This window comes from Mobula birostris, chromosome 20 (genome assembly GCF_030028105.1).
Source record: "Mobula birostris isolate sMobBir1 chromosome 20, sMobBir1.hap1, whole genome shotgun sequence".
NCBI lineage: Eukaryota > Metazoa > Chordata > Chondrichthyes > Myliobatiformes > Myliobatidae > Mobula > Mobula birostris.
In genome coordinates this window covers 45,841,766-45,857,989 of record NC_092389.1, presented here as the reverse complement: position 1 = coordinate 45,857,989, position 16,224 = coordinate 45,841,766, and the positions used below count along the sequence as shown (strand labels likewise).

The 16,224-nt window shown below is 44.9% G+C and overlaps 1 protein-coding gene across 1 annotated transcript in view; it reads right to left on the bottom strand.

Moving 5' to 3' along the window:
- Nucleotides 1-15,289, bottom strand: part of LOC140184958 (F-box/LRR-repeat protein 6-like) — a gene marked incomplete at its 5' end in the record, with an annotated part of 67,766 nt that extends 52,477 nt beyond the window's left edge. The window contains 4 exons of the mRNA XM_072238199.1: nucleotides 1,333-1,491; nucleotides 3,782-4,054; nucleotides 11,817-11,904; nucleotides 15,202-15,289. Of these exons, the coding sequence (XP_072094300.1) occupies nucleotides 1,333-1,491; nucleotides 3,782-4,054; nucleotides 11,817-11,904; nucleotides 15,202-15,289 (608 nt within the window). The remainder of the gene's footprint in view (nucleotides 1-1,332; nucleotides 1,492-3,781; nucleotides 4,055-11,816; nucleotides 11,905-15,201) is intronic.
- Between the last annotated feature and the right edge of the window lie 935 nt (nucleotides 15,290-16,224).

Here is a 16,224-nt window from a genome sequence, read left to right as displayed (position 1 = left end):
TAACTGTCTACACATTAAACTCGTTTCACCGCACGTTTCTTATCAACTTGGGTAGCACGGCCAGACATAGGAGCAGAATTAGGCCATTCTGCCATTTATCTTCCCTTTCAATCCTGCTTTCTCTCTGTGACCTTTGATGCCTTTATTAGTTAAGTACCCATGAACCTCTGCTTTAAATATACCCAATAAATTGGCTTCCACAGCTTATAACAGTGGGATAGAAGCTGTCCTTGAGCTTGGTGGTACGTGTTTCCAGGTCTTTGCATCTTCTGCCCAATGGGAAAGGGAAGAAGAGAGAATGTCCGGGGTGGGGGGGAGGTTTGGTCATTGATTATGCTGGCCGCTGTATCAAATCAGCGAGTCCATTGAGGGAGGCTGGTTTCCATGATGTGCTGGGCTGCATCCCGAAGACATGGAGGTTGGTGGGGTGATTGGCCAATGTATGTAGGCAAGTGTGGAATCTTGGGCAGGGAGAATCAAAAAATGGATCTGCAAGGACTCAGTGGGCCAAACGACCTTTGCTATTGTCTCTCTTTCAGAGGTAGAATCCAGGTAAGAGGGTTGACAGGATTAAGGGGAGAATAAAACAGGATTAGTGAAAATAGGTGCAGACTCAGTGGGCCATAGGACTATGTTTAAAATACCGTATGAATGTTTGATGGCTCCGGGTCGGAACTCACTGGAGTTTAGAAGAATGGGGGGGATCTAACTGAAACTTAACAAATATGAAAGCCCTACATAGAGTGGATGTGAGAGGATGTTTCCTATAGTGGGGGAGTCTAGGCCTCAGAATAGAAGGATGTCCATTTAAAACATTGTTTTGCGGCAGCAGCACAATGCCAATACATAATAAATTACAATATGAAATACATACTGTACATAAAACAAATTAAATTAAATAAGTAATGGAAAAAGGGACCAAAGAAAAAAGTAAAAAATAGTGAGTTTGTGTTCAGGGTCCATTCAGAATTTGGATAGCAGAGAAGAAGCTGTTCCTGAAACATTGAATATGTGTCTTCAGGCTCCTGTACCTCCTCCCTGATGGTAGGAATGAGAAGAAGGCATGTCCTGGGTGATGGGGGTCCTAAATGACTGATGCTGCATTGCCTTTTAAAGAAGTCCTCGATGCCCTCCTGGGGCATGACTCGATTCCTCTGCAGACTTGCAGTTCTTGTCCTCAAGTTTAAGTCCATTCAGAGACAGACCATTTCATCTCTCTTCACGGTATATCAGAGCCCTCATTTATGTCCCCCAGCTGAAAATACATCAGCTCTGACAACCCCAACCAATCATGTTGAAACCACTAATGACAACACTTTTGCCTTAACAAACCTGTTCTCTGTCAGCCAGCTTAAGGTGTTCTGGATTTTTTGCTGAACCGGTGGCTGCAATTTATTTCCAGGCCTGGCCCAGCAACGAGAGATGGTAACATTGCGCCACAGTGTGGGGGTTTCAGCGGCTGCGTTCCATAGCTGACACACTCGAGCCATTCTGTTTCAAAATGCAGGATCAAAGATCAGATCAAAAGAACACCTCAGCCAAAAGATAGAGATTAGCTTTAACTGTCACACGTAAATCCAAATGCATTGAAACAACCAACACAGTCCAAAGAAAATGTGTGGCTTACAAATGTCGCTCACTTCCAGTGCCAACAGAGCATGCCCATAACTTACTAACTCTAACCCGTACACCTTTGGGATGTGGAAGGGAAGTGGAACACCCAGAGGAAACACACAGTCACACGGAGAATGTACAAGCTCCTTGCAGGCAGTGGTGGGAATCGAATCCCCATTGCTGGCACTGTAAAGCACTGTGCTAACCACGCTACCATGCCGCGTATATCCAGTCTGTAACTCTCAGGATGCAGCAGAGGCATTCTTGTTCTATCCAACTGTATGAAACAGAAATTTAAAGTCACCATCCCACCTCCAACTTCGAGCCCTCTCACGATCCTCCCACCTCCCAAATCCAGAGTACTCCCAAGTTCATTGACGGTACAGAACACCCAAAGGGTTAATTAACTAGTATAAACCTGGAGCACCACACACCAAGTGCTGGAGGAACTCAGCAGGTCAGGAAACATCTATGGAAATGAACACATTTGACGCTTTGGGCTAAGACCCTTCATCAGGACTGAAAAGGAAGGGGGAAGACGCCAGAAAAAAAAGGTGGCAGGGAGAGAAAGGAGGATAAGCTCGAAGGTAATAGATGAAGCCAGGTGGGTGGGAAAGCTGAAGGACTGGAGAAGCAGGAATCTGATAGGAGAGGACAGTGGACCTTAGGAGAAAGGGAAGGAGGAGGTGATAGGTAGGTGAGAAGAGGTAAGGGGCCAGAGTGGGGTCTCGAAGAGGGAAGGGAGTGGGGAAAAGAAAAAAATGTGAAAAAAAAAGTTACCCGAAGGAGTAATTGATGTTCATGCCATCAGGTTGGAGGCTCCTAGACCTCCTCCACCCTGAGAGTGGCCTCATTGTGGCACACGTCAGAACAGGAATAGGGATAGGAATTAAAATGGTTGGTCACCAGGAATTTCTGCTTTGGCGAATGAAGTGAGGTCCCCAATGTATACTGTAGCTGAGTGGTGGAATCAAAGGGGAGCTAATGGGAGTGCAGGGAGAATGAAATAGGATTGGTTGTGGGATTGGCATCAATGGGTGTTTAATAATTAGCACAGACATTGGGACAAAATTCCTGTCCTTGTCTAAATTCTGTACCCATCACCATCCACCTCCCATGGGAACCAGTTACCACCCTACCCTCCCCTCCATCTCCAAATCCCACTTTCATCAGCCCTACACTCACATGCCACTAGTCACCACACATGTGCATCAATACCGCAACGCAGAACATAGAACAGTATATCACAGTACAGATCCTTTGGCCCACAATGGTGTGCTAAACTTTTAACCCACTAAGATCAATCTAACCCTTCCCTCCCACATAGTGCTCCATTTCTCAGTCATCCATGTACCTAAGAGTTGAGAGTCGAGTCATATAACACTACAGCACAGAAATAGGCCATTCAGCCCATCTAGTCCATGCCAAACTAATCTGCCTAGTCCATTGACCTGCACCCGGACCATAACCATCCATGTACCTATCCAAATTTCTCTTAGGTGTTGAATTTGAACCCACATCTACCACTTGCACTGGCAGTTTGTTCCACACTTTCACCACCTTCTATGTGAAGTTCCCCCTCATGTTCCCCTTAAACATTTCACCTTTCACTCTTAACCTCTAGTTCTAGTCTCACCCAACCTCAGTGCAAAGAGCCTGCTTACAAATTACCCCATCTATACCACTCATAATTTTATATACCTCTATCAAATCTCCCCTCATTCTCCTACACTTTAGAGAATAAGGTCCTGACCTGTTCAACCTTTCCCCATAACTCAGGTCCTCAAGTCCTGACAACATCCTTACAAATTTTCTCTACACTCTAAATATTTCTTATGTATCTGCCTCTACCACCACCCACACATCCATGCATCTACCACTCTCCAAGTAAAAAGCCTACCTCTGAAATACCCCTATACTTCCTTCCAATCACTTTAAAACTACGCCATTTCATATTCACCATTTGGCCCTGAGAAAAGGTCTCTGGCTGTCCACTCAATTTACACCTCTTATCATCTTATACACCTCTATCAAGTCACCTCTCATCCTCCTTCACTCCAAGAGAAAAGCCCTAGTTCACTCAGTCTATCCTTATAAAACATGCTCTCTAATCTCGGTAGCAACCTAGTAGATCTCCTCTGCACCCTCTCCCACCTTGGCCCCTCACCTGCAGAGAACTGGTACAGCTCCACTGGATGACACCACGTAACGGAAGATATAAACCAAGACTTCAATCGGAAGCCGTTGACCCCACCAGTCGACTTCCTCTTCTTTCTGGTCCTCTGGTTCTGGATCTGTTGCTTTGTCCTGACCTTCAGCACGTTCGGAGCTGGTGCCCCTCATCTTTGTTTTGGGCAGAGAGAGATTCACCGCACGGGCATTAGGCGTCTTGTTGAGCCAGTAGTTGTTTCTCTTGCCACTTGACTGTCTGGGCCTGGGCCTACAGTGTAAGAGAATGAAAGGAGATTTGATAGAAATATACAAAATTACTTCTCAAGTCACCTTCTCAGAGTCAGCAGCTGCTTCATACACCTTTGCCTCTGCTAAGGCAGTCTCAACTTCACACTCCTCCTTGAACACACTCAATGTAGCTCCTACATGAGCTTTACCTATCAGCATTTCAACTTCACACTTAGCATGAGCTGCTCTCATTCTTGCTGCTTCAGCCTCGCTGGATTGGCTTGTGCAGCGGCTATGCTAGTTGTGATTTTGTCTGAGCGTTGCGAAGACATGACAGATGCGCCGCATTCTGACCTGATCCAGTGCTCGGTGATTGACGTTGCTGGGGTTAGAAGCTGACACTGTAGCATACGGCTTTCAGACACGTCTCCAGTCTGTGGCAATGGCTTTGAAGATGTGTTATATTTTCACTCTACTGCCCTCGCAGTGCCATGTGTGCAAAGCTGGGCAAAGCTGACTTAGACGGTGATGAGTCCACATATAACCAGAATCAGTCATGCTTTGTCATCACAACAGCCAATGCAGCTTCTGAAAGAATATGTCCAAATGCACTTTGGCTATGAAAAAGTCAGTGCTCCAGCTCTACAGGTAGAAGCTGTTCACACCATTCAGCCAACCTTTCACTTAGTCCAGGGATTGACAGTCATGGTCAAAACCCACAACATCCCCTTCTACAGTTTCAACACAGCACAGAGTTGCTACTGCTGCTAATCCCATCTGCACAGGCATGGACAGGCTGAGCTTCAATCCATCCGAGGACACATGTTGAGCAAACCAGTCTCCACAATATCCTCATTCAGGAGCTGCAGGTGCATTAGATTTGGCTTGGTATCTGGCTTGTTAAGACCTAATCATTGCAGGACTAAAAGTGAAAAAGGATCTAGCCGAGAGAAATCATCAGCAGCAGAACATTACATTCACAATGACCATAGGATTGGTTTCGACAGCACAGAACTGCTGTGCCATGCCAATGGCTTTGAGGCCACCTGGTGAAGGAAGCCTCTGAGGTAGAATGACAGAAAAAGAATTTTAACAAAGATGAAGGTCAAAAATCACTAAGCAATTACCATCAACAGATTACTTGCAATACCAGAGGAAACAACACACTGGACCATCGCTACACCACCATCAAGAATGCCTACCGTGCTATTCCATGCCCTCACTTCGGGAAGCCTGATCATCTGGATGTACTTTTAGTCCCTGAGTTTCGGCAGAGACTGAAAACTGCAGCACCAGCAGGAAGGACGAAGAAGGTATGGACAAGGGAAGCACAGGGGCACCTACAGGACCTCTTTGAACCGGGTGGACTGGACTGTATTCAGGCATTCATCTTCCAACCAGGATGAGCATGCTGCAGTTGTTTCCGACTTCATTAACCTGTGTGGATGAGTGTGTGCCGACAAAGACTTACTGTATATTCTCAAACCAAAAGCTGTGGATGAACCAGGGGGTACATCGTCTGCTGAAGTCTAGATCTGTGGCAATCAAATCTGGCAACCCAACCCTGTACCAGAAAACCCAGTATGATTTGTAGAGGGCTATTTCAAGGGCGAAGAGACAATTTCGAACGAGGTTGGAGGTGATATCAGCTGCACAACAACTCTGGCAAGGTCTGCAAGACATTACTTCCTGCAAAGTGAAACCCAATAGCACTAATGGCAGCGATGCTTCACTACCAGATGAACTCAATGCCTTCTATGCACACTTTGAAAGGGAGAACACAACTACAGCTGTGAAGATCCCTGCTGCACCTGATGACCCTGTGATCTCTATCTCAGAGGCTGATGTTAGACTGTCTTTAAAGAGAGTGGACCCTCGCAAGGCCAAAGGTCCCGATGGAGTACCTGGTAAGGCTCTGAAAACCTGTGCCAACCAACTAGTGGGAGTATTCAGGACATTTCCAACCTCTCATTGCTTCAGGCAGAAGTCCCACTTGCTTGAAAAAGGCAACAATTATCCCAGTGCCTAAGGAGACTAATATGGACTGCCTTAATGAGTGGTAGCACTCACATTGACAGTAATGAAATGCTTTGAGAGGTTGGTCATGGCTAGACTGAACTCCTGTCTCAGCAAGGACCTGGACCCACTGCAATTTGACTTATTGTGGTGATAGACAACGGCAGACGCAATCTCAATGACTCTCCACACGGCTTTAGACCACCTGGACAACACCTACATCAGGATGCTGTTCATCGACTACAGCTCAGCATTTAATACCATCGTTCCCACAATCTTGATTGAGAAGTTGCAGAACCTGGGCCTCTGTACCTCCCTCTGCAATTGGATTCTCCACTTCCTAACTGGGAGACCACAATCTCTGCAGATTGGTGATAATATATCCTCCTCGTTGACAATCAACACTGGCACACCTCAGGGGTGTGTGCTTAGTCCACTGCTCTACTCTCTGTATACACATGACTGTGGGGCTAGGCACAGCTCAAATACCATCTATAAATTTGCTGATTGTGGACTTCAGGAAGGGTAAGATGAAGGAACACATACCAATCCTCAGAGGGATCAGAAGTGGAGAGAGTGAGCAGCTTCAAGTTCCTGAGTGTCATGATCTCTAAGGATCCAACCTGGTCCCAACATATCAATGCAGTTATAAAGAAGGCAAGACAGCAGCTATATTTATTAGAAGTTTGAAGAGATTTGGCATGTCAACAAATACACTCAAAAACTTCTATGGTTGCACCGTGGAGAACATTCTGACAGGCTGCATCACTGTCTGGTACGGAGGGGCTAATGCACAGGACCAAAAGCAGCTGCAGAAGGTTGCAAATCGAGTCGGCTCCATCTTGGGTACTAGCCTACAAAGTACCCAGGACATCTTCGGGGAGTGGTGTCTCAGAAAGGCAGCGTCCATTATTAAGGACCTCCAGCACCCAGGGCATGCCCTTTTCTCACTGTTACCATCAGGTAGGAGGTACAGAAGTCTGAAGACACACACTCAGCAATTCAGGAATACCTCCTTCCCCTCCACCATCTGATTCCTAAATGGACATTGAATCTTTGGACACTACCTCATTTGTTTTAATACACGGTATTTCTGTTTTTGCATGTTTTTTGGTAATCTATTCAATATATGCAATTGGTTTACTTGTTTATTTATTATTTTTTTTCTCTGCTAGATTATGTTTTGCATTGAATTGCTACTGCTAAATTAACAAATTTCGCTTCACATGCCGGTGATAATAAACCTGATTTTGATTCTGAGTAACACTTGCAATTTTCCAATGATCCAGTACATTGCCAAAATCTATCGATTCTTGAAAGATCATTGTTAATACCTCCGCAATCTCCCCAGCTACTTCCTTCAGAACCCGAGGGTGAATTCCATCAGGTCCAGGAGATTTATCCAGCCACAGACCATTAACTTCCTGAGCACCTTCTCAGTCGTAATTTTCACTGCAATACTTCACTTCCCTAACACTCTTGAATGTCCGGTATACTGCAAATGTCTTCCTCTGTGAAGACTGATGCAAAATACGCATTCAGTTCCTCTTACAATATCTCCAGCATCATTTTCTATGGGTTCTATATCTACTCTTAACTCTCTTTTACCCTTTATATACTTAAAAAGGCCTTAGTATCTTCTTTGATTTAGTCACCAGCTTCTTTCATAATTCATCTTTTCCTTCCAAATGACCTTCGTTTCTTTCTGAAAGTTATTAAAAAGCTTCCCAATCCTCTATTTTCCCACTAGCTTTGGCTTCCTTGTATGCCATCTCTTTTGTTTTCACTTTGGCTCTAACTTCACTGTCAGCCACGGTAATGTCCTTCTTCCTCTTGAAAATTTCTTATTTGAAATATATCTCTTACCCTTCCCCCATTTTTCGCAGAAACTCCAGCCACTGCCGCTCTACTGTCCTTCTTGCTAGTGTCCCTTTCCAGTCAACCCTGGCCAGTTCCCTTCTCCTGCCATTGTAATTTCCTGTATTCCACTGAAATACCGACACATTGATATTTAGTTTCTCTTTCTCAAATTTCAAAGTGAACTCGATCATATTGTGATCACTGTTCCCTACGGGTCCGTTAACCTTAAGCTCTCTTGTCACCTTCGGATCATTGTACAACAGACAATCCCCTGGCGGGCTCAACGACAAGCTGTTCGGAAAAACCATCCCTTAGACATTCTACAAATTCTCTCACTTGACGTACAGTACTGACCTGGTTTTCCCAATCCACTTTCTTGTTAAAACCCCCAACAATTATCGTGACATTGCCCTTCTGACACACCTTTTCTATCTCCTGCTGTAATTTGTAATCCACATCCCAGCTGCTGTTTGGAGGCCATTAGGGTCCTTTTACCCTTGCCATTGCTTAACTCAACCCCTAGATACTCTACACTCGTGGTCACCAACCTTTTTAAGCCCAAGATCCCCTACCTCGACCTTAGTGAAAGGCAAGATCTACCAACTAAATCGTTCAGAGAAAAAACAGCTCAGATTGTACTTCCAATTTGAGGCCTTTTGAGCTGATTGTATTTGAATTACACAAAATACTTCTGTTAAACTTTCAAATTAATTCAAAAAAGAAAACATTGTAACTAGCATATCAAACAGGCCATAGTTGCCTTTCTTTAAGAATATTACAATACTTCACACCTTTAATTCTAAGTTTCATTATTTAATTTTATTTCAACAGGAAAAATAAATGAATAAAGATTGACTGTTGCACTCAGTGTGATAAATGGGGCTGAATACTTTCTGCTAGTTCCTGAAATTTGGCTCATAACTACAGACAGCCAGTCTGAGACAGTCTGTGAGGTGTGAGTCAGTAAGACAGCTCCTGTACTTAGATTTAATAATTTTCATCTGTGAAAGTGGAATTTCACAAGGTAAATTTGACCCGAAGGAGGCATTGACTTTGAGTACTATAAAACCAACGTGCACACCGCTCATTGCTGGGGCCCCATCAGTAGTAATTGCCACCAGTTTATGAATGGGGATGTCATTTTCACAGACATATTTTTTAAACTCATTGTAAATATCCTCACCTCTCGTTCTCTCCTTTAATTGCAAAAGAGTGAGGAAGTCCTCCTTTGCTGTAAAATCCTGGAAAGCCATTCTGACAAATACAACAAGCTGAGCTGTTTGCATTACATCCAGGGATTCATCGAACTGTAGTGAAAAATATCCACGTCCTCTGACAGTGATTCTACCCCCCTTGACGCTGTTGCAGGGCCAAGCGGTATATTATGTATTGCGGTTGTGATGTCGTTTTTGTTTTTAAAGTCATTAAAAACAGTCTCTGCGGTAATGGCCATTGCTTCCTTGAATAAAAATCGCCATCTGTAAAAGGCTTCTTGTGTTCCAGTGGTCCCCAACCTCTGGGCTGCTGACCGATACATTGCCACGAAGAATGCAGGGGTGCAGCGGTAGTCGGAACACACCCAGCACTTCTTTAAGAAAAGCCAAAATAAAGATCATCTGGTCCGACATTAGGACATTAATTAGGGTGGCACTTAATTAATTAGCTTGTTTATTTTGGTTTTTTCTGGTGGTTGGTGTTGTGGTGCCGCTCCAGATTCCCTCTTTTAGTCAGTGCTTGTGTTTGGTGGCACAACATACATACACACTTGTCTTTCACCAAGGTAAATAGAAATTCCTCTTCCTATTCTGGATGGAATTTGTACGTTTTCGCCTTCTTTCGCGTAGCCTCCGCCATGCTATCAGGATATCACCAGCGTGTGTTGCACCAATGTGTACCAAGACATCAGGCTGCACCCTCTCCCTTCAGATACGCTGCACCCGATCCGAGACATCCCATACCATCGCGCCTGGGAGGTAACACACTATGTTACCAGCCAGCTATCTATCCTGGAGGGCAAGCTTTCACAATGCTGTGGAAGGACTAAGTCTTAAATTTAGTGAAGAGCTGGACCTTCTCTGTAATTGGCATGGCTTCCAACATGCCACAAGGGTTAAGGCAGTGTACACTGCTAATGCAGCTCTGGGTCTAAAAATGCTGGGGCAAAGGCTAGTCAATCGAAGAACGTCTTTTCAGCAGTCTCGACAACTTTCCAAAGCTCTCACACAGAACGGTGGGAGCTACTGGAACGTGCGGATCTGTCGTTGGAACTACAATCAACAAAAAATGAGGGTTACCTACCAGGGCTGAATTTCTCAGATGCTGTAAGAGGAATGAACCCCACAGTGGAGAAGCGAAACAAGATGAAATTCATCTGCCGATACACAAACTTTGAAATTACCCTAGTTTTATCCGTTTAACTTCTGACAACACCTCATTCAAAGAGAGGTCATCAGCAGAAAGACGGAAAACCAAAACCCCTATCACGATCAATAAAAAGAAATAGAAAGCTCTGCCACAGACAATTACCCGTCCATAAGAAACTTCACTCCCTAAAGGAAATGCAGCGGTTTCAGAGAAAAACCACTGGCAGCCTGGCAGCACTTTCTAAAAGAGCACTCAGTATGTTTCACATCTTGTGCTTCAATGGGACACCAAAGGACGGTAAGGCTATCATACACTGCACTGAGAGCAACAGTGACCAGGACATATCAGTGCTACATTTAGGGCCAGTACCTTGGCTTCTACCGGTTCCAGCATACCCACAGCAGAGTACGGTGAGGAGCCAGATGATCGTCCGTCAGATGTAGCTACTTCTCAGGCACAGAGGTATGTGGGAAAGGGTTCCAAGGCAACCGGAGAAGATAACTTCACTTGCCCCATCACTGAACTATTCCCACATCCTATGGACTCACCTTCAAGGATTCTTCATCTGTTCTTGATATTTATTGCTAATTTATTATTGTGATTGTTTCTTGTCTGTTTCTTTGTTTGTACTTGCAGTCTGTTGTTTTTTTTTGCTCATAGGCCATTGTCCGTCCTGTAGGGTGTGGTCTTTTATTGAATCGATTGTGTTTCTTGCATTTACTGGGCTTGCCCACAAGAAATGAATCTCAGGGTTGTATATGGTGATAAATATGTACTTTGTTAATAAATTTACTTTGAACTTTTTCCCCCCTCGGCCCTTTAACAGCAGTGTGACGAACTCACTAAGTGTGTTATCCACAACATTCCCAGCATCGCAGAAGCTCTAAAGCAGAGGTTCCCAACCTGGGTGTACAGACCCCTCAGTTAACGGTGGGGGTCCGTGGCATAAAAAAAGTTGGAAACCCCTGATCTAAAGTGAATCCATGCACAGATCCAGGGCCGTCACGTGGACTGTCAGGGGCTGCACACACACAGTCATCCGGGACTCCAATACCCTCCCTGAGTTTCCACATTGCACAGGAGAAGCACGATACAGAACTGAGCTCATCTGCAATAACTAAAAAGCTTTTGAGGGTGGAAGGAAAGACAAAAAGAATGAACCTACGCTCACCTCAATGTTACTCACCTCCTCACCAAAGTCCACACTATGACAGCCATCAGGACTCAGATTAGAAATCAACCCTCTCCAACGGGCCACTGTGCGTGACCCTACTTCTTTTTATTGGCTGCTAGTACTTAGCCAATCATCTATTAATTGACAGGTGACATGGTAGCGTACCAGTTAGTACAAAGTTATGACAGCTCAGGGCATTGGAGTTCGGAGTTCAATTCACCCCGTGAACTGCGGGCGGTTCAAAGACCTACCGGATAGTAGGTTAATTGGTCATTGAAAGTCGTCCTGTGATTAAGGTGGGTTGCTGGGTGGTGCAGCATATTGGGCCGGAAGGGCCTGTTACGCACTGTATCTTTAAATAAATAAAATTAACAATCAGCTGACCCACCTCTTTTCCTGCGAGTGAAATTCTCGCACAGGCAACAAGAATCGCTTCTTTTCAATTTTCCTGTTCTTGCTCTGTCCCGGGCCGGGTCCTGCGAATGAAACTTAATAATAAAACAGAAAGATGTTCCTCTTAGCCTTGGCCTCAGAGCCAAAGCCTCAGCTCCCTCCTCTAACCCTGTCCACTCAGACTGCAGCTGCTCCCAGAATAGCTGTGCCACTTAATCCCAACTTTTTATTGGCCCTAGGGAAACACACAACCAAGGAGGCTTGTTCTTTTCAATGTTTTCCACTGCTATTCACAATCCTTCAAGTCCTCAGGCAACATCTATGGGATGAGAAACAGAGTTAAAGTTTCACAGGTGCAAGCACCTCGACCTCAACGAGAAAAGAGCAATAATAAAGAAAGTTAAGATGCAGAGAAGGCAGCAGGATGAATGAGAAGGACAAAGGTGAAGGTCTGAGAAAAAGGTGAAGCCAAGCTAACCCTGCCGCAAAGAGTCATAGAGATCTGACACCTGACCAGGTTCATTTCCTAATACCAGATCAAGTACAGCCTCTCCTCTTGTAGGCTTATCTACATATAGTGTCAGGAAACCTTCCTGAACGCACTTAACAAACTCCACCCCATCTAAACCCCTTGCTCTGGGGAGACACCAATCGATACTGGGAAAAATAAAATCTCCCATCACGACGACCCTGTTATTACTGCACCATTCCAGAATTGTCTCCCTATCTGCTCCTCGATGTCCTTCTTGAAGCTGTTCACCCTCTCAACTCCAGATCCGTTGATGTCAATAGGCCTGTCTCTATTTCTCCTGTAGTCCACAACCACCTCCTTTGTTTTTGCAACATTGAGGGAGAGGTTGTTTTCTTGACACCACTGTCAGGCTGATGGCTTCTCCTCTGGAGGCTGCCTCGTTATTATTTGAGATAGGGCCAATCAATGTAGTATCATCTACAAATTTAATTAGCCAGTTGGAGCTGTGGACAGCAACACAGTCATGCGTGTACGGACAGTAAAGGAGGGGGCTTAGGACACAGCCCTGGGTGGCTCCTGTGTTGAGGGTCAGAGGGGCAGAGGTGAGGGAGCCCACTCCTACTACTTGCCAGCAATCTGACAGGGAAGTCCAGGATCCAGCTGCACCAGGCAGGTGAAGGCCGAGGTCTCTGAGCTTCTTGTCAAGCCTGGAAGGTATTACGGTGTTGAATACTGAACTGTAGTCCAAGAACAGCGTTCTCACATAAGCATCCCTATTCTGCAGGAGTGTAAGGATGGTGTGTACAGCTGTGGCTATTGCGTCACCTGTCCATCGGTAGGCGAATTGTAGGGGGTCCAGTGTGGGTGGTAGCATGCTGCAGATGTAGCCCTTGATTGGCCTCTTAAAGAGATAAGAGACCAGAGTGGGGAATAGAAGAGGGAAGTGTAAAGGAAAAAATAAAAATAGCAGCAGGAGAAATCGATGTTCATGCCATCAGATTGGAGGATACCTAGACAGAAGCTGAGGTGTTGCCTCTCCACCCGGAGGGGGTCTCATTGTGGCAGAAGAGGAGGCCGTGGGCCGACGTGTCAGAATAGGATCGGGGATGGGAATTCCAAAGGAAAGGTGGGAAATACTGACTGAGACTAAACAATCTAAGAGAGAAAATACTGATGGTGTTTGAAGGCAGATAAATCACTGGGCCTGCATGAAATCTAACCCAGACAGCGGAGGGGCTCGTTCCATTAGAGCAGCAGGACCTTTCCGGACCTGCCTCTCGGTCTTTTTTTGCACTACCTTACTTCCCATTTTTCTATTTTCTATCTATGATTTATAATTTAAATGTTTAATATTTACTAATTTTAATATCTTTAATATTTAATATGTGTGAAGCACAGAACCAAATATCGCTGTGATGATTGTACGTTCTAGTACCAAATGCTTGGCGACAATAAAGTACCATGGGGTAAAGAAGAAGAAGAAGAAGAAGATTTTTATTGTCATTGTTGTGGAGCAATGAAACACAGTTTAGCAGCTCAACGTTTTGCAGCATGACAAGAATATATACATAAAATAAACTCTAAAACCTCAGGAGTGCAGTCCAAAATTAAGAATATATGGATGGGGGAGGGGGGGTAGGACTATTGCACACCTGCCATTCCTGGAAGTGTGATGCATTTAGCTGCCGCCGTCTTGGTGGGGGGACAGGAGAAGGGAAGGGGGTGTTATACATTTCACTGCTTGTGGGTAGAAGCTGCTAAGGAGTCTCTTTGTTTTCATCCTTAATGCTCTGTATCTCTTCCCAGAAGGTAGAGGGGAAAACAGGTGATGTCCAGGATGAGTGGGATCCTTTGAAATACAAGTAGCCTTCTTTTGAAGTCTGCCAGTATAAATGTCTCTGAGGGAGGGTAATGTTGTGCCAATAACCCGCTCTGCTACCCTCACCACCCACTACAAGTCCTTCCTGTTCTGTTCTGTGCAGCTGGCAAACCACACTGCACAGCAATACGTCAGGAGGCTCTCTATAGTTGTCCGATAGAAGTTGATCAGTAGGTGATGAGGGAGGAGAGCGTGCTTTAGTTTCCTTAGGAAGTAGAGCCTCTGTTGGGCCTTCCCCACCTGATAAGAGATATGGGCAGTCCAGGTGAGGTCAGCCGAGATGTGGACGCCGAGGAACTTGAAACTCTCTACTCTCTCCACCTCTTTCCTGTATATGTGCAGAGCAGAGTGTTCGACGCGCTTTGATTTCCTGAAGTCTACTATCAGCTCCTTGGTTGAAGAAGGTGCAGATGGTCACAAGTTCAAGTTTATTGTCTTTCAACTGTCAGTATGTGTACCACCAAACAATGTGATGTCTGTGCAACATAGTACATATAACTCACACACCTAACACTTCAAATAACATTACCACAAATAAATTAACAAATAATAAGGTGCATATATGATACAAGTTAAAAAGTAAACAGAATAATGCTGCTGGCACTTCATATTGTGAGGAAACCTGGGTGGTGACAGGGAGATCTGTATTCCTACGGGTTGGGGGGAGGGAGATTTTCCCATCCTAATTCCAATGCTGTGGTACCTCCTGCCTGATGGTAGGTCGAAGAGATTGTTGGACAGATAGGAGAGACCAATGGCAATGCTAAGGGCCCTGCGTACACAGCGCTTCTGATAAATATCTCTGATGGGTGTCAGAAAGGCCCGGATGGTCTTTGATGACAGGGTGAAGTAGGGGAAAGGATGCCACAGGGCAAGGAGTGGGTTATTGAAGGACGGACTGGAGGTCCATAGAGGGGAGGGTAGCACAGTAACCATGGCAACAAAGACTTGACTTTACAGGCACCGCCCACTCCTCTAAGGCGACATCCTCATCTTCATCCTTATCCTCTACTGCCGTCCAAAGCTCACCCTCCGACCGCCGTCCCTCTGATCCCGCACTCACTCCACTCACTCCCTCAGGCGTCGCCACACTGAAACTTCCCGCCGTACGCCGCCTCTCTTACTAACCCGATAAATGGTTCTAGGTTCCGCCCACACCTCAAGACAATTGGCTCTGTCACCACAGCTCCACGAATAGGAAACCAGGGTCCTGCAGATCTATTGGTCCAACTCTCCCGTCAATCACCAGACGCCGGCGGCCGCTCGCGATCAAGTGGGGTTGACACCTTTAAAAGGACGCACGACTTTCTTTTCAAACTGGCAGTGAGACGCTTTAAAACATATATGTTGTTTTGAATTTGCGTAACGCGTGTGACACAAAGCAAAACGCTGACGTTTATGTTTTATTGTGCTGCTTATTTGCATGAACAGCCACTGCTAGAGGCATTTTGAATCATCTCGGCTGTAAATTATTAAACGTACCATTTAATTTATTGTTTCATTTTACTTAATAGCTCTTTAGAGGTTTGGTAAACGGATTCTTGGCTGTTCTAAATTTGTAATAGCGACATCCAGTTCTCATTTGGGGGGCGGGGGCATTAACTGAGAGGCTGTCACAAACACACATATCCAAGGTACAAATACCATGACAAATGTTTTTTTTACAGCAGCAGCACGCTAAATTACAAACATAAATGTTGCATGAAATTATGGAATCCCTCCAAAAGTCTCTTTGAACCCCAACCATCAGGCAGGAGGTATTGGACAAGGACTGTTGGGATGGGAAACAGGTTCTTTCTCCAAGCCATGAGACTACCGAACTCTCTGCCACATCACATATAAATAAAGCGCACGTACTTTTAAATTGCCTATACTCATGCCTTATTGTTTGTTAATTTATTTGTGGTTGTGGAACTTCATGTGTGAATGATATGTATGGTGTTTTACAGTTTGGTCTGGAGGAATATGGTTTCATTTGTCAGTATACATGTGTACAGTTGAATAACAATAAACTGAAATTGAACTTAAATTTGAATTATGAAATTATGGATC